Source organism: Mustela nigripes, chromosome 4 (assembly GCF_022355385.1).
Source record: "Mustela nigripes isolate SB6536 chromosome 4, MUSNIG.SB6536, whole genome shotgun sequence".
In the NCBI taxonomy this organism is placed as follows: domain Eukaryota; kingdom Metazoa; phylum Chordata; class Mammalia; order Carnivora; family Mustelidae; genus Mustela; species Mustela nigripes.
In genome coordinates this window covers 51582260-51607910 of record NC_081560.1, presented here as the reverse complement: position 1 = coordinate 51607910, position 25651 = coordinate 51582260, and the positions used below count along the sequence as shown (strand labels likewise).

Here is a 25651-nt window from a genome sequence, read left to right as displayed (position 1 = left end):
GTCCCACATTGGGCTCTCTGCTCAGTGGGGAGCCTGCTTCCTCCTCTCTGCCTGCTTCTCTGCCTACTTGTGATCTCTCTCTGTCAAATAAATAAATAAAATCTTTAAAAAAAAAAAGAAAAAAGAAAAATAATAGCATTTTCAACAAATGGTGCTGGAAAAACTAGACATCCAAATGCAAAAATATAAACTGATTCGTGCTTTGCGTCTTATACAAAAATGAACTTTAAAAAGGATTATAGATCTAAACAAAGCCTAAATTAAACATATAAAACTTCTAGAAGGAAATATAGAAAACATTTCTGACATGGGTTAGGTGGTGGTGATTTCTTAAATTCAACACATAAGCATGATCCATAAAAGACAAAACTTATAAATTGAACTTCATCAAAATTAAGAACTTCTGCTCTTTGAAATACTCTTTTTAGAGAATGAAAAGATAAACTACAAACTGGGAGAAAATATGTGCAAATTTGAAGGAGTTAAATCCACAGTATATAATGAACTGCAAAACTCATAAGAAAATAATTCATGGACGCCTGGGTGGCTCAGCGGATTGAGCCTCTGCCTTCTACTGGGGTGGTGATCTCAGGGTCCTGGGATGGAGGCCTGCATTGGGCTCTCTACTGGTGGGGAGTCTGCTTCTCCCTCTCTCTCTGCTTCCCTCTCTGCCTACTTGTGACCTCTCTCTCTCTGTCAAATAAATAAAATCTTCTAAAAATAATTTCATTTAAAAATGGGAACAGGGACGCCTGGGTGGCTCAGTTGGTTAAGCGGCTGCCTTCAGCTCAGGCCATGATCCCAGCGTTCTGGGATCGAGTCCTGCATCAGGCTCCTTGCTTGGCAAGGAGCCTGCTTCTCCCTCTGCCTCTGCCTGCCATTCTGTCTGCCTGTGCTTGCTCTCCCGCCCTCTCTCTCTCTGATAAATAAATAAAATCTAAAAAAAAAATAAAAAATAAAAAAAAAATGGGAACATGTTTAAACAGACACTCTATCTAAGAAGCTGTATGGGTGGAAAATAAACACGAAAAGATGGTCAACATTTTTAGTTAACAGAAATACAAATTAAAACTATAAGGAGATACCATTTTTATATAAATGTCTGAACTTAAGAACACTGACCATATAAAATAAGGGTGAGGATATGGGCCAACTAGAACTCTTCAACCCCACTGGTGCACATATAAAATAGTAAATCTACTTTATAAAAACAGCCTAGCAGTTTCTTTTCTTTCTCTTTTCTTTTCAAGTAGGCTTCACACCCAGCGTGGAAACCAATGTGGGATTTGAACTCATAACCCTGTCTAGCAATTTCTTAATAACTTAAACACACATAACAATATCATCCGACCCACATTCTACTCCTAGGTATTAACCCAGGAGAACTGAAAGCATATTCCCATACAAAGATTTGCACATGATCTTTCATAGCAGCTTTATCTGAAACAATCCCAAACTGGAAACAATCTAAGTGTCTATCAAGGGGCACTTGGGTGGCTCAGTCTCTTAATTGTCTAACTCTTTATCCCAGCTCAAGTCTTGATTTCGGGGTCATGAATTCAAGTCCGGTTTTGGGCTCCCCACTGCAAATGGAGCCTACCTTAAAAAAAAAAAAAAAGTTAAAAAAAGTCTAATCAAAAGGTAGATAAATTGGTTATACTCGTGCAATGGAATAGTACTCAGCAATAATAAGCAATAAACTGTCGATACAGATGACAAAATGGATGAATCTCAATATAATGCCGAGTGAAAGAAATCAGAATGTACTCGCGGCATGGTTATCATTAACGTCAAATTCTAGAAAATGCAAACTAATATAGGGTGAGCGAAAGCAGAACCTGTTTATATGAGGTAGGAGGGGGAAGCCAAGTATTTCACAGGGGGATGAGGAAAATTTGGGGTGGGGGATGTGAAGGGAGTGATTGTTACTTTGTGGGGATGTGTATACTATGTTCACTTACCAAATAACGCAGTGTTAATACCTGCAGTTTCTTTCATGTCTATTATACCTTAATCAAGCTGTTGAAAATTAACGGAGATAATTTTCAACTGTTGCGCAAGGTTTGCCACCAAGTATAAGATCTGCATATAACCGCACAGCTAATCTATATTAATTTTTGTCCCTTAGCGTCGTGAAAAAGCTGCAACATGAGAAAGCTCTGATGCCAAGGTTGGGCTGAGAAATGATTGTAAAGGTACTCATCTAAAAATCACATTTTCATTTACTGAATTCACTTTCCATTTGTAAAACGAATACTGAGGATACGTCTAATTTGACTCGTTTAAATCTAAATCAGCGGGAGCACATTTGTAGAGACTATGAAATCCAAACCACTATCTTCGTCATTATTTGAAGGCCTGTAAACAGAACCCACCATCAAGCCAGCTACTAAGGGCCGAAAAGACCCGGAAGTCCCTGGTTCGCGCAAACTCTGTGCGGAGCCCACCACGTGCATGACCCCACCCAGTGGGCCCCTCCCTGCACGCCACCCGCTTCAGGCCCCAGGCTTTGTGGCCACGTGTACTAAGCAGCGGCTCCCAGCAAGCTCTGCAGAGGGCACGGCGCTGTGCGCGCAAGCGCAGCATGGAGCCTGAGCAGCGTCAGTGCGGGCGGTAAGCCTCTTCACGTGCGCGACTGGGGTCTGACGGCTAGCTGCGGTGGCGGGCGGCGGGCTGAGGGCCGAAGGCCCAGTATGTGGGGCCGTGGGCACTTTTCTAGAATTTCTGTGGCGGAAAGTGTGAGGTCAGTAGTAGTCATTGGATAAGTTCGATGCCAGCCGCTTCAAGGACCGTCTTTAACCCATACTGGCCGTTTAGGGTTCCCAAGTATGGGGCGAGGCCCATTTCCTGGCCTTCCTCAGCCTTGGAATCGCCAGCCTACTTCTGAGGGTGATGGGCACCCCAGCTTTTGAGTTGCGGTGCTGGGGAGGCAAAACTGGCTTGCAGGTAACTTGGGCCTGAGTGTTCTTAGTGGAGATGGAGTGGCTCAGGCAAGTAGTGGGGTGGAATTCACCCCGTAAATTTTGTACCATTTAAACTTCAAAATCCCTCATAAAATGGGTGTTGAGGAGCGACCTGGACTCATTCATTCCAGATTCTTGACCTGAATTGTAGTGCCATCTGGTAATCCAGTGTTGTAGAAAATGGATGAAGCATCAGTTTCTTCATAATTATCGTGGCTAAAGTCTTTTTGACCACTTTAAAAATACGTTTTTAAGATGAAACTATAGTTTCTTGGAATTTCCAGACAATTTCAGTTTTTACTAAATTTAAGGCAGTGGCTTCCAGAGAAATAATAGTCTCTCCAGGCAGATTCCAATTTGGTATTACAACTTTTTGCTCAACTAAAACTTTTTTTTTTTTTTTACCATTAGTGGAGGAATGATATTTGTTTTGAAGATATATTCATGCAGCTTAATGATGTGAAAAAACTGTTTAAGGTGTAACAAGAATCAGGAGATTAAATTTAAAAATTTTTTTTGACTTTTTCTGTGACAGTGAATTTTTCTCTTTCCATAGTTGAGAGAACATTTGGAACTTTGGTGTAGCACTGTTCTTAGTTAACTTTTAAAGCTTTTAAAAAGTCTGTATTTTCAGTTTCCTTCACAGAACTAACATTTAGGCACTGAAAGTGCAGTATTCTAGTGTATTAATGATAAAATTATAAGCTAGTCAACATTTATTTTGAAACATTTTGGAGTTGGAAAGTATATTATGTAATGAAAATTAGTTTTGATGTAATGGGCAAAATTTGATTCATTTTGCAGTCCTTGATTGCAGGGTATCTTCAAAAGTAGAAACCGTTGTACCTTTTAAATAAAGTTGATTACCAAGGTGAAGTGTTTGTTCTCTATATGTTTGTAGTGTTTGTTTTCGTTTGCCCTTTTGGGAGGGCATCAAGTCTTTTGAAAGAATATGCACATTGTTCTGAAATATTGATTTATGTAACTGACCACAGTGTGCCTGGATATTCGCTACAGTGTAAATTTGTAAAAGCTTAGCTGAAGAGGTAATTTCAAAGCTAAATTGTATATGATACAATTGTAGAATTTTTATATTCAAATAAAGTTAATTATTAAAGACCTCTGAGGTCATTTTTGATAGACTTTGAAATTTGACTATTTAGGAACAAAACATACTCGTAGGAATTCGAACATTATATAGTCTTTATTCACCTTAAATGGACAGATTATTGAACTTAATTCAAGGTATTGAATTGTTTTAGTTTTTCAGGAATTGTCCAGATGGATGAAGATGTGCATTACAATAAAGGTACTGTCACAAAATTATTTTTGGATGTAAGAGCTACATGATCTTGATTAATTTCTAATCTTCATTGCATTTTGATTTGGTTTTAGTTGAAGATGTGGTTGGAAGTCATGTGGAAGATGCAGTAACATTTTGGGCCCAGGTAAATAGTGTGGTTGATTTCCTCCTCCTTCCCCTTCCTCCACTAACCAGGTCCTGCCCAACAAAAATAAAAATAAAACCCCCAGAATACAGATATCATTGTCACTCTCAGTGCCTAATTCTTCTTTTTTTTTAAGTTTTTAAATTAATGTAATGTAGTATTTGTTTCAGAGGAAAGGTCTGTGGTTCATTAGTCTTACACAACACTCAGCGCTCACCACAACACATTACCTTTCCCAGTGTCCATCACCTAAGCATCTCATCCCCTCACCCTTTCCCCTCCAGCAACCCTCAGTTTGTTTCCTGAGATTGAGAGTCTTCTATGGTTTGTCTCCCTCTCTGGTTTTGTCTTGTTTCATTTTTTCCTCTCTTCTCCTCTGATCCTCTGCCTTGTTTCTTAAATTCCACATATCAGTGAAGTCATAATTGTCTTTCTCTGATTGACTTATTATTAGCATAAAATACCCTCTCATTCATCCACATCATTGCAGATGGCAAGATTTCATTTTTGATGGCTGCGTAATATTCTGTTTTATATATTATTTATATATATATAATCTTTATATAGGTATATATACACATACACACACACACACACACACACACATACCGTATCTTCTTTATGAATGCATCTGTTGATGGACATAGTTTGGCTGTTGTGAACATTTCTGCTATAAACATTGGGGTGCACATGTCCCTTCGGATCACTACGTTTGTATCTTTAAGGTAAATATCCAGTAGTGCAATTGCTGAGTCATAGGGTAGTTCTATTTGCAATTTTTTGAAGCATCTCCCTACTGTTTTCCAGAGTGGCTGCATTAGTTCGTGTTCCCACAAGGATCCACATTCTCACCAGCATCTGTCATTTCCTGATTTGTTTATTTTAACCATTCTGACTGGTGTGAGGTGGTATCTCATTGTGATATTGAGTACTTTTTCATGTGTCTGTTGGCCATTTGGATGTTTTCCTTGCAGAAATGTCTGTTCATGTCTTCTGCCCATTTCTTGATTGGATTATTTGTTCTTTGGGTGTTGAGTTTGATAAGTTCTTTATAGATTTTGGGTAGTAGCCCTTTCATATGTCATTTGCAAATACCTTCTCCCATTCTGTCAGTTGTCTTTTAGTTTTGTCAACTGTTTACTTTGCTGTGCAGAAGTTTTTTATCTTGATGAAGTCTCAATAGTTCATTTTTGCTTTTGTTTCCCTTGCCTTTGAGATGTATCTAGGAAAACGTTTCTGTGGCTGAGGTCAAAGAGATTGCTGCCTATGTTTCTTAAGGATTTTGTTGGATTCCTGTCTCACATTTAGGTCTTTCATCCTTTTTGAGACTATTATTGTGTATGGTGTAAGGAAATGGTCCAGTTTCATTCTCCTGCATGTGGTTGTCCAGTTTTCCCAAAACCATTTGTTGAAGAGGCTTTTTCCATTGAATATTCTTTCCTGCTTTGTTGAAGATTAGTTGACTGTAGAGTTGCAGGTCCGTTTCTGGGTTCTCTATTCTATTTCATTAATCTGTGTTTCTGTTTTTATGCCAATACCGCACTGTCTTGATTACAGCTTTGTAATAGAGCTTAAAGTCCGGAATTGTGATGCCACCAGCTTTGGTTTTTTTTTCAACATTCCTTTGGCTATTCGGGGTCTTTTCTGGTTCCATGCAGAAGTGCCTAATTATTCTTAGCATTATTTAATGCAAGGCATTATTAGAAGACAAATGGTTACTACCTGAGTAACGAGTAGTGTGTTCATAATACACTGACTTAAAAAAGAAAGCAAAAGGGGCACGGGTGAGTCAGTGGGTTGGAGCCTCTGCCTTCGGCTCGGGTCGGGTCATGGTTTCGGGGTCCTGGGATGGAGCCCCGGTTTGGGCTCTCCGCTCGGTGGGGAACCTGCTTTCTCCTCTCTCTCGGCCTGACTCTCTGCCTGCTTGTGATCTCTCTCTGTGTGTCAAATAAGTAAATAAAATCTTAAAAAAAGAAAAAAAAAAGAGGGGTGCCTGGGTGGCTCAGTGGGGTAAAGCCTCTGCCTTCAGCTCAGGTCACGATCCCAGAGTCCTGGGATCAAGCCCCGCATTGGGCTCTCTGCTCGGCAGGGAGTCTGCTTTCCTTCCTCTCTCTGCCTGCCTTTCTGTCTACTTGTGATATCCATATCTCAAATAAATAAATAAAATCTTAAAAAAAGAGAAAGAAATATTATAATTGTGGTTTCATAATTACACTCAATTTAATACCAATAATCTAGGCTGCATAAATTACTGACGATGTGAAGATACTGTATTTGTGATGTTACAGCCCCATCTAGGGGTCTTTTATAAGATTGTTTCTTAAAAGATCGTGTGTTTTTAAATGTCATTTTTTTTTTTAATGGCTTAATTTTGAATTTGAGATACAGTAACTTTTCCTTCATAAAGTGGGAAACACTAGTAGAACATTTAGAGTTTTATATTCCAGAACTTAAGAAGGTGAATCCCTCTAATGCATACAATTACTCACTAATTTTTAATTTTGTGAAGTGTATAAGTGGCAGGGAAGAGAATGATGTTTCTGTACTTCCTGCAGTGTAAGAACTCTTTTCTGGGGGTGTAGTGAATTGGCAATATGGGAAGTGGAATTTATGAGAAGAAAACTTGTAGAAGAATATGATTAACCCAGAGTTTTTATATCTATGTAGTAAACATTGTAGAAGGGGGATACTCACAGAAAACTTGTGATAAATATGTATCTCTGCTTATGCAGATTTTTTTAAACGGTGCCCACATATTTTCTGCCTGTTGTCTCTGTATTAATAGCAATTGTATGTCAGGTTAGATGATAAATATGTTTAAGATCATAGCTTAAATAAGATTTTCTAGGGACGCCTGGGTGGCTCAGTTGGTTTAGCATTGATTCTTGATTTCGGTGTTGTGAGATCTAGCCCCACGTTGGGTTCCATGCTGGGTGTAGAGCCTGCTTGAGATTCTCTCTCTAAGGGTGCCTGGGTGACACAGTTAGCTAAGCGACTGCCTTTGGCTCACTTTGAGATCCCAGTGTCTTGGGAACAAGTCCTGCATCAGGCTGTCTACGGGGAATCTACTTCTCCCTCTGACCCTTCTCTCTCTCTCAAACAAGTAAAAAAAAAAATACCAAAGTTTAAAAAAAAACATTCTCTAACCTTTCCCCATCTCTTAAAAAAATTTTTTTTCTAGATCATCACTGTTCAATAGAAATATGTGAGCCACATAAGGAATTTGAAATTCAGCAGACACATTAAAAAGTAAAAAGAAACAGGTGAAATAAATTTTATTTGATATATTTTATTTAACTCAGTATACCTAAAATATTTCAAAATGCAGTCAGTTCAGAGACATTTACAGGAGTTCTATTTTCCTTTTTCATATTAAGTTTTGAAATCTGGTATAAATTTTATACTTACATATCTCAAATAAGACCATTTATTTTTATTTATTTTTTAAAAAAGATTTTATTTATTTGACATAGAGAGATCACAAGTAGGCAGAGCAGCAGGCAGGGGGGGGGGATGGGTTCTTCGCTAAGCAGAGAGCTCGATGTGGGGCTCAATCCCAGGACCCTGAGGTCATGACCTGAGCTGAAGGCAGAGGCTTAGGCCACTGAGCCACAGAGGCATGCCCCAGACCAGCTACATTTAAAATGGATTTTTGCTGTTGTATTTGGTCAGTGCAACTGTAGGCTTTGATTTCAATTGACCATTACGTGAAGCTATTGATTGAATTTGGAGCTATTATTTAAACCAGGAATCAGCAAACTTTTCCTGTAAAAGATGAGATAGTAAATATTTTAACAATAATGGGCCATATAGTCTATAGCAACTGTTCAACTCTGCTCCTATAGTGCAAAGGCATCTATATGATAGTACATAAACATATCGATGGAGCTGTGATCCATTAAAACTTTATTTACGAAATCAAGTAGTAGAGGCCAAAATTTGCCAACCTGTGATTTCAGCCATGAAATTGAGGCCTTATAGAAATTTAACATGTTAAGAAGTTAGGAAACATTTCATAAATGGCTGAAAATATTAAGGGTTAAAACTACTAATGGCATTCACATGAATGATTTCAAGAAGCGAAGTGTAAAAATTTTTTATTTACTTGAGAGAGAAGGAGGGAGAGAGCGCAAATTGGGGAGCAGCAGAGGGAGAAGCTGGTTCCCTACTAAGCGGGGGCCCAGCGGACTTGGGGCTCCATTCCAGGACCCTGGGATCATGACCTGAGCTGAAGGTAGATGCACAAATTGTAAAATTTGATTGGAGTTGGAATGGGTATAAATAAAGAGTAAATAGATTTACAGATATGTGAAAGCAGATCAAGATGAAGATCTGCTCATGTATATTCTCTGCCTTTCTGCCACTATGAATTTCTGCCCTGTAAACCACTTATATGAGTATGCTGCAGAATTTTTGGTAGGCCCAGTGGGATGAGTAACAAATTCCAATCGAAAGGAATAAATAAATAAAGGAATAAAGGAATAAATAAATAAATAAGGGAATCTTAAGTGTTTGACCTTCACCTTTATTTGAAAGAAGGAGCTTCCCTTTATTTCAGTCCAGATAACTATAAGATTTAATGCAGAGTATTTTGGTGTATTCTGAACTTTAGAGGTTTAATTCTGGGGCTTTACTCACAAAGACTGCCTGTAATGTGCTTTGGATCAGTTTAAAGTCAGTTCCCTTTTTTACTCTGTAGTGATACTGATACTCATCATCATTCTTTGGAATGGCTCTTTCAGAGTTTCTTTTCAGTCATCAGAGATAATGTTCTTTCTAGCCTTACTCAATATTTTGCTGATATATTTTTAAGATTATATAAATATACTTAATTATTTGGGAATAACTTTAGACTTGAAGGATGTAAAATTAATACAGTTTTTCTTTTTAAAAAAATTTAATTTAAATTCAGTTTAGTTAACATATAATGTGTTATTAGTTTCAGAGATAGAGTTCAGTGATTCATCAATCTTATATAATAATACCCAGTGCTAATTATATCATATGCTCTCATGTGATCTCATGTACATCATGTGATATGCCCATCACTCAGTTATCTCAACCCTCTCCCCTCCAGCAACCCTCAGTTTGTTTCCTGAGATTAAGAGCTTCTTATGGTTTGCTTCCTTCTCTGTTTTTATCTTATTTTATTTTTCTTTCCCTTCTTCTATGTACATCTATTTTGTTTCTTAAATTCCTTATCTGAGTGAAATCATACTGTTGTTTGTTTTTCTCTGACCAATGTTGGTAAGCATAATACCTTCTAGTTCCATACATGTCATGGCAGGTGGCTGTATTTCATTTTTTTGATGGCTGAGTAATATTCTTGTGTGTGTGTGTGTGTATGTATACCTTTATACATATATATGTACATTATATAGTCACATATATAATTTTATCCATTCATCTGTTGATGGACACCTGGGCTCTTTCCATATTTTGTCTTTTGTGACATTACTGTTATAAACAGTAAAAATCTATGTTTTTGTATAGATTGAATCTATATTTTTGTATCCTTTGGGTAAATACCTCATAATGCAATTGCTGGATCATAGGGTAGTTCTATTTTTAACTTTCTGAGGAAATTCCATACTGTTTTCCAGAGTGGCTACACCAGTTTGCATTCCTACCAACAGTGTAAGAGGGTTTCCTTTTTTCTGCATCCTTGTCAACATTTGTCATTTCCTGAGTTGTTAACTCTTGCCACCTGACTGGTGTGAGATGGTATCCCATTGTAGTTTTGATTTGTATTTCCACAATGCCAAGTGATGTTAAGCATTTTTTCCACATGTCTGTTAGTTGTTTTGTTAGTACAGTCTCTCTTTATATTCTTTTTTTTTTAAAGATTTTATTTATTTATTTGACAGAGAGAGATCACAAGTAGACAGAGAGGCAGGCAGAGAGAGAGAGAGGGAAGCAGGCTCCCTGCTGAGCAGAGAGCCCGATGCGGGACTCGATCCCAGGACTCTAAGATCATGACCTGAGCCGAAGGCAGCGGCTTAACCCACTGAGCCACCCAGGTGCCCCTCTCTTTATATTCTTATCTAGCTTCACTTACTGCTAACATTTTACATAACCATAATACAGTTATCAAAGCCAGGAAATTAACACTGGTATCGTGCTATTAACTGCAGCTCTTAATCAAATTTCAGCACTTTTTTTCATTGCCTTTTTTCTGCTCCAGGATTCTACATTGTATTTCATTGTTATGTATTTTTAGTCTCCTCTGGCTTTTGATAGTTCTTTTATTTATCCTTGTCCTTCATGACTTTGACATTTTTGATGAGTAGTGGTCAGTTACTTTTTTTTTTTTTTTTTTTAAAGATTTTATTTATTTATTTGACAGAGAGATATCACAAGTAGGCAGAGAGGCAGGCAGAGAAAGAGAGAGGAGGAAGCAGGCTCCCTGCTGAGCAGAGAGCCCGATGTGGGACTCGATCCCAGGACCCTGAGATCATGACCCGAGCCAAAGGCAGCGGCTCAACCCACTGAGCCACCCAGGCGCCCATGGTCAGTTACTTTATAGAATATCACTATGGTTTTTTATAAGTGGATTGGCAGTAATACTATAGAAGTGTTACTGTGTCCTTGTTAGTGTATCATATTGGGGATTCATGATCTTGGTACATCATTTGATAATACTGAGCTTGCTTCACTTGATTAAGGTGCTCACTGCTGGGATTCTTCACTTTATTATTATTATTTTTTTAAAAGATTTTATTTATTTATTTGACAGACAGAGATCACAAGTAGGCAGAGAGGCAGGTAGAGAGAGCGGAGGGGGGAAGCAGGCTTCCCCATGAGCGGAAAACCCCAATGCGATGCAGGGCTCGATCCCAGGACCCTGAGATCATGACCTGAGCTGAAGGCAGAGGCTTTAACCCACTGAGCCACCCAGGCACTCCTGGGTTTCTTCACTTTAAAGTTACTCTTCTTTTTGTAATTAATAAATGTTTTAGAGGGAGATATATTGAAATTATCTTATTTTTCCTCAACTTTTCATCCACGAATTTTATTATTTATTACTGTGGTCTTTTCCTAAAGATTTTCTCTCATTCCTTCTGCATTTATTAATTGGAATTCCTCTTTAAGGAAGAACTATATCTTCTCCATTCATTTATTAAATTACTGAAATTAATATGGACTCATGGCTATTTATTCAATGGGTTATAATCCAGTACTATCACTATTTTGTTGTTTGAATTGTTCTAGTTTTGGGCATCAAGAGATGTTCACATTGGCTCCTGTGCCCTTTAAACATGTCTCCGTTTCTTTCTTGAGCATTTCCTTACTTTCTGGTACCACCAGGAGTTCCAGGATCATCTTTTATTTCCCTGTCCTGGTCCTGAAAACTACTGCTCTCCAAGGAACTCTGATTACTTTTATTGGAGAATGGTATTTAGAAATCAATAATAGGGCACTGGATGTGCTTATTGCTACTGGAGTGTCATTGTTTCTAGGCCCTCTCAGCAGACAGATCTGGGAAATATATATGTCTAAAAACTTAGACATATACACATCTGTTTGTGTGTCTTCCTTTCATATATGCATATATTATACACACAAACATGCGTACTGTGAGTTAATACAAATGCCGTCCAATTGGAATCTGACCGTGTAGTTTCATACTAGCCTTCTCCCCTTTTTTGTAATTTCTTTCTCCCTGCTTTCATTATCTGTGGTATTTGTTTAATCCTAGTGTACACCTATAGGAGTTTCAAAATTGTTAGCCTATACCCATGAGAAATGAATTTACTAACTAGTTTGTCTTATTTGTGTATAGAGGATTATATACATTTTGAATTTTTTTACATCTGTTTTCTTTATACAATAAAAAATATATGAGAAGACTTAGGTCATTTGACTAAAATATGCTGTCTATTTTGAGCAATTAGAATTTGATCTAAAGTACAATCCAGAGATAATTGTTTGAATTTACCTCCTCTTGTGATTTAATAGTATTTGGTAACTTATTTTGAATTCCAAGTAATTTGAACTCACTGCAAAGTAAAAATTTTCTTATAAAGAACTCATTTGAATTATGAAAACACTGGTCCAAGAATTTGATTTAATTTCTAATGTTCAAAATCTTTTAAGTATTATGCTAATAGAACTTTCAATTATATAACACTGTCAGATAATAATTTACTAAGTCTTAAAATGTAGTTACTCTTTCTTCCAGAGTATTAATAGAAATAACGATATTGTGAAGATTGGTTGCTCATTGTCTGAAGTTTGTCCCCATGCCAATTCAGTTTTTGGGAATCTTGATCCAAAGAAGGTGAGCCTATTCTTGGATATAATTATTCCATCTCTCTTGATAGCTTTCTTATGTCTTAGATTTTATAACCGTTGGAATTTTTGATGTATTTGAGAAGAAGAGGCAAATTTTTAGAACTTACGTAAACTGTAGTCATAGTAAATTTATTCTTTCAAAAATACTTATGGACCAGGTACTGTGGTAAGTAGTGAGTATATAGTGGTGAACAAGATAATCCTTGCCTTTGATACTGATTGACAAAAAAAAAAATCTGTAAACATAATCTTTATGGAGATGAGTTTGATGATCTTTTTCTCTTTTTTTTAAAATTGAGATATAACTTAAGTACAGTAATGTGTTTGTGTCTTAGCTGTACAGCTTCATTATTTTTACATATGAATGCATCTATATAATCACTACCCAGATCGAGATACCGTTTCATCTTCCTGGAAAATTCCTGCAGGCTTTTTCTCAGTCAATCCTTGGTCAGTAGTTCTTCTACAAGAGTTAATTATTAGTCTGACTCTTGTCACCATATTTTCACTTGCCTGTTCTTAAATCATGCAGTATTTATTCTTTTGTGTGTATCTGGTTTCTTTAGTTCAACAGAATTTCTGAGATTCTTCCATATTATTGTGTGTATTGGTGTATTGGTAGTTTGTTCTTTTTTAAGCTATGCAGATTTCATTGTGTAACTACACCACAGTTTATTGTCCTTCGATGAACATTTGGATTGTTTGCAGTTTTTGGCTGCTGTGAATTAAGCTACTATGAAACACTTATACAGCCTTTTGTTGGATGTATTAACCTAATTCTTTGTAGTATATATCTAGGAGTAGAATTGCTAAGTCATACAGTAGGCATGTTATACTTCGGTTATACTGGCCAAATAGTGTGGCAAAGTATTGAACCAGTTTTCATTCTTACCAGCAAAGGATGATAGTGATGAGGATAGTGATGGGGATTAAATTTTAATTTTAAATTTAAATTAAAATTTAAGGAGGCATTCTAAGGCATACCTCAGAGTGCCTTTTTAAATATTGTGCCATGAATGTCTTGTTTGCATTACCCATCTCAAAGCTCTGTTTATTTACTTTATTTTATTTTTTTTATTTACTTAAAAAATTTTTTTTAAAGATTTTGTTTTATTTATTTGACAGAGATCACAAGTAGGCAGAGAGGCAGGCAGAGAGAGAGGAAGGAAAGCAGGCTCCCTGCTGAGCAGAGAGCCCAAAGCAGGGCTTAATGCCAGGACCCTGGGAGCTGAAGGCAGAGGCCTTAACCCACAGAGCCACCCAGGCGCCCCTATTTACTTATTTTAAAAAGATTCATTTATTTTTTTGAGAACGAGAGAGCGAGAAAGAGCATTCAAGCACGAGCTGGGGAGGGGCAGAAGGAGAGGGAGAAGCAGACCACCCTGCTAAGCAGGGAGTCCAATGTGGGGCTCTGTCCCAGGACCCCACGGTCATGACATGAGCAGAAGGCAGATGGTCAACCCCCTCAGGCTTCCCAGCTCTGGTTATTTAAATGAAAGGGCTAGATCTTATATTTTGATATGTGGTTAAAATAGTAAGATGAACAAATATATCTTAACATATATGTAAAATTAATGTAAATGTAAAATTATTTTCAGGAGATCCATGTTAAAGAGTATTTATTGGGAAGGAAGTCTTTCTTACTCTTTACCTTTTTGATGCACTTTGATTTTCTTTTAATAATGTGCTTTTATTGGTTTTATTTTAAAGTAATTAAAACCCCAATGGCTTATATAAAAATGTGTGAAAAGAAGAAATTAGAAGGAAAGAATGTAGCTTAGCATTGAACATTAGAATGGATAAGGGAGTGTAATTTGTAAATTTATAGGGTTTTTAAAAACATCTTTGTAGCCTCTAATTGTGGTTAGTAGGGTTAGAAATTAAGATATACCCACTTTTCCTCTTTTAAGTACAAAATACTTGCTTTACAAAAATTTCAAGCTAGTTTCAATAATGGATTTATTATTATAAATGATTACTCAGCCACCTCTGGTTACTTATGAATGCATTATAGTTTGAAAATTTTCCAGGGATTGACTGGTTCTCTTACTCTCATCATGTAGGCGGGTAATGGGCTATAAATAGTGGAGCTGTGAGGGGAAAAGATTGAGACCAAGGACAATTGGATTGAATATATAGTTATGCCTGTGTTTTTATTTACTTTTTTTTTTTTTTAAGATTTTATTTATTTACCTGTGAGAGACAGAGAGAGAGAGAGAGAGAGAGAGAGAGAGCATGGACAGAGAGGGAGAGGCAAGGCAGACTCCCTGCTGAGCCGGGAGCCCGATGTGGAACTCAATCCCTGGTTCCCCTGGGATCATGACCTGAGCTGAAGGCAGGCACTTAACTGACTGAGCCATACAGGAGCCCCTCTCTGTTTTATTTTATTTTTATTTATTTTTTTAAAAAGATTTTATTTATTTATTTGACAGACAGAGATCACAAGTAGTCAGAGAGGAAGGCAGAGAGAAAGGAGGAAGCAGGCTCCCTGCTGAGCAGAGAGCCTGATGCGGGGCTCGATCCTGAGACCCTGGGATCATGACCTGAGCCCAAGGCAGAGGCTTAATCCCCTGAGCCACCCAGGTGCCCTTTTTACTTTTATTTTTTAAAAATTTTTAAAAAAAGATTTTATTTATTTATTTGATAGAGAGATCACAAGTAGGCAGAGAGGCGAAGGAAGTGTAAAGTTTTTTCCGGCGAGATAAACACAACACCAGGCAAAGTGGGTGCAAGGCAAGATTTATTAAAAACGCTCTCCGGCGAAGTTTCAGGGCTCAGGAGAAGGGGAGCCAGGAAAGTTGCGCAGGGAGGAGGTGGGCACCCTCGGGCGAGGTTCCGCCACTCTGGAAAGCAGAGTGGCGGAAGTCACACCCAAGGCAGGGAGGAGGGGGCTTTTAAGGGGTCTCGGAGGAAGCTCAGGGGTCTTTTGGAAGTTTCCCTTATTTGGATATCCCGCCTGCTCATCGGGATCCCATTGGTCCACAGGAGCCCAGGGCGGGGGTCTCAGATTCCTGCTTGGGCCTTTGTTCTCCTGTCCGAGCTCAGGTCTTGTGGCGGGAACTTTCGCCATCTTTGGTAGCCCCCTTCCTGCCAGCCCAACAGGAAGCAGGCTCCCTGTTGAGGAGAGATCCCAGTGTGGGGCTCGATCTCAGGACCCTGAGACCATGACCTGAGCTGAAGGTAGAGGCTTAACCCACTGAGCCACCCAGGTGCCCCCTCCTCTGTGTTTTAAAGACAAATCTCTTTGGGATAGACTTGTATTTTAATGGTTGTGATTTATTCATTCTAACAGAGTCAGGAGCTTCAGATTCTTCAACTTTGTTGAGTGCCAGCTCTATTTCTGGATTTCTAAGTATCCCCACCCCTGCCTAGACAGGGTTGCAGTTATATCCCATTTCTGTCACTTGTCTTATATTGAATTGTTAAATTTATTGATGTATTATTACAAAGTCTTAACTAAAGGTAATGTGACCTTTTGCAGAGTCTGAAATTGATTAGGGCTGTTGATTATCAGCTGTTTTGCTACTGAAACTTTTTGCTTGCTGAAAAATGTAGTTAGATGGTTGGGAGAGTGTACCATGCTATTTGTGCCCTCTCTTAGCCTCCAGTTGTTGAGTGTTAGCTGAGGGAACCAGAGTTAAGTGCTAATTGAACACACATATCCTTTGTAACATTTGCTTTGTTAGATATCCATTGTGTGTCTGAATTGATTTGTACTTGGTTGCTTTGGGGAGTTGAGGATTTTTATATTTAATATATGTATGTCTTTTGCTTCAGAATCTCTGAATTTGTCCTACCTCAAGTGATACACCTAAAAGTAATTTTTATACTTCTCTTAAAGCAGTGTTCCTCAGTCTTTGGTTATGCCTTTTTAAGGCATTTTTTCCCCTAATGGTTCTTCTCCCCTCAAGATTTATTACCACCACAAATATCCTATATATCTGTTTATGTTGTCAGTTAGGTTTGAACTTTGAAGGGATACAAACCATTGTAATATTGAAGACATACCCCACTCCTGAACCAGTTTTCATTCCTTGGGAATAACATTTCCCCCACTGAGAATGTATGATTTAAAGTTGTTATCAACCTAGGGTGATTTGTATCCTCCACTCTCACCCCCAGGTGATATTTGGCGATGTCTAGAGACATTTTTGGTTGCCACAACTGGAGAGGGTGTTATTGGCATCTTGTACGTAGAGGCCTGGGGGGATGGTGCTAATTATCTTATAGTGCACAGGACACAGAGAGCCTCCACCCCATTTCCCTGCCAAAGAATTATCCTGTCTCAAAATACCAATAGTGCTGAGGTTGAGAAATTGAAATTTTCCTTTGTTTTTAAAATTAAACATAATTAAAATATAAACAAATGAAAATTCAGTATTAAGGATATTATCAAATTTAATTTTATTCATTTAATAACAGAGCCTTTATATATAAAGTAAAAAGTATAAAAATCTTTCTTGTCTGGTAGGACACATGGATCACACATGGTTGAGAATCAGACTGAAGTGTCATGTACTTGGCATGTTTATATTTTAAGAATAACTAATTGTACTATTTATGTTTTTAGACATTAAAGCAGCATGATTTTAAGACTTTGATGCTTATCCTTTTTTTTTTGAATTTTATTTTTATGTCTTTTCCTCTTTTTTTTTTTTTTTTGGTTCTGGTGGGAAGGCAGAATTGCATTATGGACTCTAAAGTCAGATTGCCTGACTTTGTATCCTGGTTCTGTTGCTTACTGGCTTATGTCTTTGGGTGTATAAATGGTGAAAACAATGTATCTGCCTCATATGGTTGTGATAATAAAATAAGTTATTATATATAAAATGCTTATTGTCAAATAATAAGTGCTTAATAAATGATAACCATTATTCTGATCTACTTAGTGTGCTTTGAATTATTAAAATGCTAACTAATATTTCTTTTTCTCTTTATAGATTTATGGCGGATTATTTTCTGAAGATAAATGTTGGTACAGATGCAAAGTACTGAAAATCATCAATGATGAAAAGGCAGGAACAAGTGTTCAATTTTTTTTGTTTTGTTTTGTTTTTTGCCCTGAGTAATGATTATTTTGGGTCCAAGAATTGATGCTTATTTAGCTCTTCATTGCTTATACATAGTAGTAATAAGATCTGGTTCAATTGAACTTATAAATTGATTAATCATGTTTTTCCCCCTGGCGAACAGAAAAAATATGAATTAATTTAAAAAATCCAGGTCAGATTCAGGAATATTCTTCTGAATTGAAGTTGTCATATAATCACCGCAGATTGTCCAAGAGTAGATGATATAATTTGTAGATTATGTTTGCTGACCAGTAGTTCTTCGTCATCATGTTTGGTTTTTGCTAAGTAACTTTTAAAAGTTGATCCTTTTAAAATTGAGTGGGAAAAGAACATTTGATCTATCCTTAAAAGTCCTTTCTATCTTTTGCTTAGTTGGTTTGCATATGGTTAATGAAGATTGACTTGTTGCTTTTCATACTTTGGTTAAATGTGATGAATTTTCTTTGTGTTTAGCTATTTGAGTTTTTACATTAAGAACATGAGGGAGATTTTAAGGGAATTTGTGGAGATAAGATTCTGAGTACCTGATGGCAATTGTATATAGCAGGCTGTGTAAAAGCATCTCTGTAGGCTTTCCTTTACTGTTTTGTTCCTATATCTGCTTTATAGGACTTAAAATATTTTCTCATGTGTGTATATTTTAAAGATATTTTTTCTTAGGGTAATAAGGAGATGGTGAGATAAAGTAATTCGAGTAACGCTCAGAATAACTTTTTAAAAAAAATCCATGATTTATTACTGTCCAAGGTAATGGTTTATCTTAGTGAAATAGATCCTCCTTAATTAGACGTTTTCCTCACAATTTGACAACTGAAGATGATATATTGTGTTGGCTTTTGCCTTGACTTTAACTTTTTTAAATTAAGGAGCAAGATGGCTTTTGATGTTGGGATAATCTTCTTTTCTTTTTGATTTCCAAATAGATACAGAGCTGAAGGTGAGGGTAACCTTGATTCATTTCCTAGATTTAACACTTGGGTTGGGTTTAATTTTACCCAAGGAAGTTTGATAATTTTGACATTGTTTTCAAATTTTACTGTTTCCAATTTGAATTTAGGAATGTTGATTGATTTTAACATTCAAGATAGGAGAGGCCATTAGCTTCATAGATTTTTGTTTATTTAAATACCAGCTGTTTGAAAAAAAAACAAACCATAATGAGAAATGGTACTATTGGAAATAGTACTGTTGGTAACTAGTTAACTAGTACCAAACAGTGATTACTGGGATCTCATGGACCATGGATTTTCTTTATTTTGAGAATATTGTTGGAGGTCTTGTTTCTAAATACATTTTGTCAATTTGCGGTAAAATGCCCTGAGGTAATTACGGTAATTAACAGAAGGCAGTAAATGGATGGTTTCCTTGGAGATGTTTAATCTAAATTCTGTGTTAGTATTTGTCTCATTTTTTTCCCAGTGTCTGGTGAGATACATTGACTATGGAAATACCGAAATTCTAAATCGATCTGATATAGTTGAGATTCCTTTGGATCTGCAATTTTCTAGTGTTGCCAAAAAATACAGGCTTTGGGGACTACACATTCCTTCTGGCCAAGAAGTTACCCAGTTTGATCAGGCAAGTCACAGACTTAAATATTTTTGTTAATGGAAGTGAAGCTCTGTGTTTGAAACAAAATATAAATGTACTTAAATTTTGCTGATCTTCTTTAATATAAAAGCCTGTATAAATTAGTGAAAAATATGAATTGTAGAATAATTAAAAGTAATTATGTAATAATTTAAAAATATGAGTTACATAATGGTTCAAAAGTAATTATTTGTGCTCATCTTTGCTAGGTAAACATTCGTGATCAGAGTTGCATGTGTGTATGTATTTGCATAATAAGTGTAAATAATTTCTTCTCATATAAAATCTTAGAAGAGCCTCTTATGATGGAAAAAATGATAAATATAATTATTGTTATCTTTTGGTTTTGAGAGAGTATGGTGATCTTTAATCTAGCCCTGGCAATAAATATCACAAAACTGAAATTAGTGGAGTTGTGAATTTATCAGATTTTTAGCATTTTGGCAAGGGTTCAAACTGTTTGGTGTCATAGTTTTCAATGATGTTCTATTATCTAGATTCGAGTTTGTATCCCTTTCTATTAAATTTTGGATTAGTAACCTAATTCTGCACCATCTGATAATTTTACGGGTAGTCTTATGGGAATTCTACCTCCTTTTAAATCTCCTGTGCGATAATGATTTTCTTTTGGTGGGTGTTAATGCTATTGAGATATTATTGATAAGTAATCAGATTTGTATTTTTTTATTTAGCAACTCAAATGACTTATGTGAAAAAATGATTTAATCAATAACTGTGGAATGGTAAAATTCAGAAACATATTTGCCTCTTTTCTGTTTGTTTTGTTTTGAGAATCTTGGAAGTTCGGTGTAGTTTTGTCTGCAGTTTAATTACCTATAAGAAACATTTCTGTACTTAGGACTTAGACCTTCATAAGTATAGAGTAAAGCATAGCTATTATTGTAAAATTATATCCCTAAATTTCTGGTTTAAAATCTGAAGTTTTTTTTATTAATCTAGATGTTTTGACCAAGGTAGAGGATTGTTTTAAATTTCTTGTATGCCTAGAACCCTAGAATGTTAAATTTACTGACCTTAGAATTCCCCTGCTCTCACCTTGTTTTTTTATAAATAAAGAAATTGGGTCTAGAACAATTAGATGACTAATTATTTAAAGTAATAAAGGTAATTACTGCTGAGTAAGGGCTGGAACTCAAGTCTGTTGCTCTTCTCATGGTAAGATGATATAAAATTTATGTTGATTGAAACGAGTATGAATCAAGAATAAAAGGTCATTTTTAAAAGTTAGTTTTGGAACTGAGGAGTGACCTTTAGTTATTGGGAATGTTTTTTAATTTTCATAGATTCTTTACAGGTGGTATTATTTGTATTTGCATGCTTAAGTTCAGTAAAAAGACTGTTAGCAAACTGAATATTTTCTGGAAAAAATAGTTATTCTTGAATGTCTCTGCTTAGGAAGCCCATGTAGCCATTAATTCTCAGCTCAAGGCTTAAATATAATTTCCTATATAAAGTCTTCGCTAATACCCACCATCCATTCCCTTGTAGCTGTTTCAGTCATTCAGTGTATAAGGCATGTAGAATTGCATTTTTTTCCCTTCCCCACAAGATAGTGAGCTTATAGAGATAAGACTTTTAGTAGAGACAATATTTTACTCATTTTTCTATTCTGGATCTCCTCAGTCTTGCCTGTTAGGTGTTAAATGAGCATCCAGTTTATCTAGCATTTGAACAAATGAATGAATAGTAGGGATTTAGCTTAAAAGAGAGACAGACACTCTCAGAGGGTGACCTAGGCACTAAAATACCTTCAGTACATTTTAAACCAACACTTTCATACCCATGTTATAGCACAGTTGAAATTGATACTCTGAATAGTGGTTACAAATGCTGAAGGTCACATGAAGATTTATGACCTAAACGCATTCCTTATTGTAAAAATTTTATGTAGAATCAGGGAATGAGACTAGAGATTGGAATTTGGGTTTAACAGATTAAAGACATTTTAGCTTGTTTTCTAATATATCCAGATAAGATTAGGTAGACTAAAATAGCAAGCAAGTGAAGCTTTCTTGGTTTTGAATAAAGCTTACCAGTTTGGGAAACACAATGAGATATGTCTTAGAAAAATGGCATCATCATTTAAAAAAAAAAAAAGATTTTATTTTTATTTATTTGACAGAGAAAGAGAGAGATCACAAGTAGGCGCAGAAGCAGGCAGAGGGGGAGGGGGAAGCAGTCTCCCCGCTGAGCAGAGAGCCCGGATGAGGGGCTCAATCCAAGGACCCTGGGACCATGCCCTGAGCCGAAGGCAGAGGCTTAACCCATCCAGGCACCCAGCATCATCATTTTTTAATCATTGAAGGCTCTGTGTTCTAAGACAGTGATCAGATTTATTTTAAAGATAAATCTTATTTAAGCCTTTTAAATACCTATATTTTAAAAATAAATAGATCTCTCTTTCTGGCATGCAAGATTTAATGAGAACTATAATATATTTCTCAACATAAAAATTAAATATTTGACATTTAAGAAAAGAATATATAGAATATATATATATATACACTTTTAAAGATTTTATTAATTTATTTGACAGACAGAGATCACAAGTAGGTAGAGAGGCAGGCAAAGAGAAAGGAGGAAGCAGACTCCCTGCTGAGCAGAGAGCCCGAAGTGGGGTTCAATCCCAGGACCTTGAGATCAGTACCTGAGCTGAAGGCAGACCCTTTAACCCACTGAGCCACCTAGGCACCCCTAGAATATATATTTTTATGGTAAAGTATAATTATTAAAAAACCCATGTACTTGGTCATTCTTTTTGTTAATTAGAATTTAAGAGAACTTAGATTTTATTCCAAGTTTAAGATTTTGTTTTTCTGATTCTGTATAATTCAGGGAGAATTATGTTGAACAACTAAATGTGATTGGTGATCATAACTTAAATGGAATTTGACTTCAGGGAACAGTCTTAAATATTAGATTTTTGCATAACATTTTAAGCAAGGAGTAGTATACCTTTAGTGCATTCAGCTTTAGGTAATTAGAACTCTTGTAGAAAGTAGATTATTTCCATCTAAATCCATATGTTGCCCAAAGACAGAGTTTCTCAAAATATTAATAATTTTATATATTCCAGCAATAATTTTCAGACATTGTTATTTCTATTAACATTGGTTAGGAGTAGAAGTTGTACTTGATTTTAGATAGATTTTCAGCATAAAGGTGATGGTGTGAACAAAGGCAAAGGAAAAAAATTAAATTTCTTTAAAATTTACAGCCATTGACAAGTCCTTGACACAGGCAGAGTGTCCTTCTAGGAACTCAGCTGCCTCCATGTTATTAGTCTGACCTCCAAAGTCCTGCAAGTCTCCTTTAACATGTAAAAATTCCTTTGGAAACTTCCTTTATCTCTACCCACCTGTTCTTCCCAAGATATATGTTAGCAGTCATCCTCCAAGAGTATGGCACACTGATAGACATCTGAAGGGTCTCCTGACTAAGTTTTTACTAGACAGTAGCAAATAACCTTTTCCTGACAACAGCTAGCCCCTCAAGGTCCTGGAAACTTTGCTTCCAAATCCTTAGACACTTCCGCTTTCCCTGACCCCTCTCCCAATTTGAAAGTATAAAATGGGCCACTCCTCATGACCCCAGTGCAGTTCTTTCTGCCCACATATCTTGTCCCTGTGCTTTAATAAACCATTTTTTGCACTGAAGACACCTCAGAAGTTCTTTCTTGATGGTTTGCTCCCAAACCCCAACAATGTCACATCAGTTGAAACCAAAGGTTTTTGTTTGAAAGAGGTTAACCCAAAACCAGATTCTGATTGATCAAAATCTTAATCTGATCTATTTTTATGAATTATATTTTGAATTTGTTAGTTTTGCTTGCTTGATCTCATTTGTTGGTGATGCCTTCTGAACCATCTTTACTATCTGTATTGGTATTCTTGGTAAATTCAAGCCTCTCATGTGTTTAAGATGTGTGTGTTTAAGAATTTTATGACTTGAAAGATTTATAAAGCCCGTGTTTTTGTAAACTTAAAATACTATGTCATTTTGGTTTGTGGATTAAAAAAATATATATATTTTTGAATGGTTAATGATGAGCATTTACAGTTTGCCTTCTGCTCTTACAGATGTACCCTTCTAGGTCCAGGGGTTCTTAACTTGGGGTTAAAATGTATCACAGTGAAATAATTTTCTTTGTAATTCTATGTATTTTTCATTTCATTTATTTATTTAAGTTTTTTGTTCATTTCTTAGAACACAAGCAAGGAGTTGGGAGGGGCAGAGGGAGAGGGAGAACTAGGCTACCCATTGAGCAAGGAGCTGATGCGGGGCTCCATTCCAGGACCCTGAGATCATGACCTGAGCTAAATGAAGGCAGATGCTTAACTGACTGAGCCACTCAGGCACCCCTATTTTATGCATTTAAAAAGCATTTTTCTGAGAAGAATTCTAAAAGTTTTACCAGCCCGATTAAAGGAGCCCATGGCATAGAAAAAGTTAAGAGCTTTAACATAAGTCTCATTTCTACACTTTATAATACTGTGTAGTTAAAAAAAGAGAATATAATTACTCCTTACCAATGTTATTTAGTTTCTTGGACCTTGAATTTTTTTTTTCTGTCTGTTCTTCCTCCTCCTCTTCTTTGGACTTTGAAATTTTTTTCTTTATCCTCTTTTTTCCCTCTTCCCTTTCTTCCTCCTCTTTTTTATTTAAATGTGGTCAGCTTGTGTATTTGCTAATTTTTAGTTTGGTCTCTTTAAAAAAAATATTTATTTGAGAGACAGAGAGAGAGAACTTAAGCATGGGTAGGAAGGGGTAGAGGGAGAGGGAGAAGTAGGCTAAGTAGGGAGACTGCTGTGGGGCTCATGGGGCTGGATCCCAGGATGCTGGGATCATGATCTGAGCCAAAGGTGGACACTTAACTGACTGAGCCACCCAGGCACCCCTAGTTTGGTCTTTATGCTCTTAGTACCTGGATTATCATTGGTATTGTTTCCTGCTTGTTTTTTTCCTCTTCTGATCCTTTCTTACTATAAAACCAGAGTACCTCTTTTTTTTTTTTTTTTTTTTTTTTTAGGATTTTGTTTTTAAGCCCCTAGCATGGGCTCAAACCAAAAACTCTTGAGCTCAAGAGCCAGCCAGGTGCCCCTAACCAGAGTACCTAATTCTGCCTGTAAAACTATTTTTATTTATTTATTTTTAAAAGATTTTATTTATGTATTTGATACACACACACACACACACACACACACACAGAACAAGCACAAGCAGGAGACTGAGAAGCAGGCTCCCCACTGAGCAGGGAGCCCAACATGGGGCTTAATCCCAGGAACCTGGGATCATGATCTGATCTGAAGGCAGATGCTTAACCAACTGAGCCATCCCAGTGCTCCTATAAAGCTATTTGTAAAGTTTTGTTGAATTTGAGTGCTTTTTTTAGATACCAGAATTAATTTCTATGTGCTGTACTCCTTAAGACACAATTTCATTTCATTGGGACCAAAAATGGTCAACACTTTCTGCTTGGTTTAAAACAGTTATTCTAGGGTATTTAATTGGTACACATTTTAAAATTTATGGATATGGCTGCCTATACAGGTATTAACTCTACTTCTGGAAAAGAAGATTTCTCCTCTAAATGTGTAATTAGAATATATTCATACACATGGAGGAGTATATTTGCTTATAGCCAATAACAAGGTAAGAGTTTTCGAATGAAGAAGTATGATTGTTTGAAAACTGGGTAGAAAAAAAATAAGTGAAGAAGGACATGTTGGCGTCGTTGGTTTACATCTTTTTTCCTCCCCCATCTTTCTTAGGGCAGAACCTTTTTGGGGAGCTTGATTTTTGAAAAGGAGATAAAAATGAGAATTAAAGCAACCTATCAAGATGGAACAGTTATTGCTCAGGCTGAGTATGGCAGTGTGGATATAGGGGAGGAGGTGGCTAAGAAAGGATTTGCAGAGAAAAGCAAACTCACTTCCAGCAGTAACACCTGTGAGGAAAAAAAATCAGATCATGGTCAGCTTGTCCTCAGGAACCTCAAAAGCCCTATTCCCTCATGGGGCCATAGATCAAACCAGTCAGCCTTCACCCGGCCAAAGGGGCGCTTAAGTGGGAGGATGACTCTTGACTCGAAGAATGAAAATGATGCAGGAAATCATGTGACATTTCCAAAGTAAGACTGTCGTGGGGTTTTCAGTCAACTAGTTTCTAATTCTTGGTAAAGCTCTTGTCATAGTAGAAGTCAAGCTTTATGTTTTTGGAATCCTCATCTATGTCAGGATTTTGAGGGATGATACTCATTTCT

At 36.6% G+C, this 25651-nt stretch overlaps 1 protein-coding gene across 2 annotated transcripts in view; it reads left to right on the top strand.

Moving 5' to 3' along the window:
• Positions 1 to 2693: 2693 nt before the first annotated feature.
• STK31 (serine/threonine kinase 31) overlaps positions 2694 to 25651 on the top strand; it is an 89722-nt gene continuing 66764 nt past the window's right edge. For both annotated transcript variants that reach the window (XM_059395686.1, XM_059395684.1), the window contains exons 1-7: positions 2694 to 2743; positions 4226 to 4272; positions 4359 to 4411; positions 12594 to 12692; positions 17647 to 17721; positions 19198 to 19356; positions 25161 to 25519. In XM_059395686.1, coding sequence (XP_059251669.1) covers positions 2694 to 2743; positions 4226 to 4272; positions 4359 to 4411; positions 12594 to 12692; positions 17647 to 17721; positions 19198 to 19356; positions 25161 to 25519 — 842 coding nt within the window. The remainder of the gene's footprint in view (positions 2744 to 4225; positions 4273 to 4358; positions 4412 to 12593; positions 12693 to 17646; positions 17722 to 19197; positions 19357 to 25160; positions 25520 to 25651) is intronic.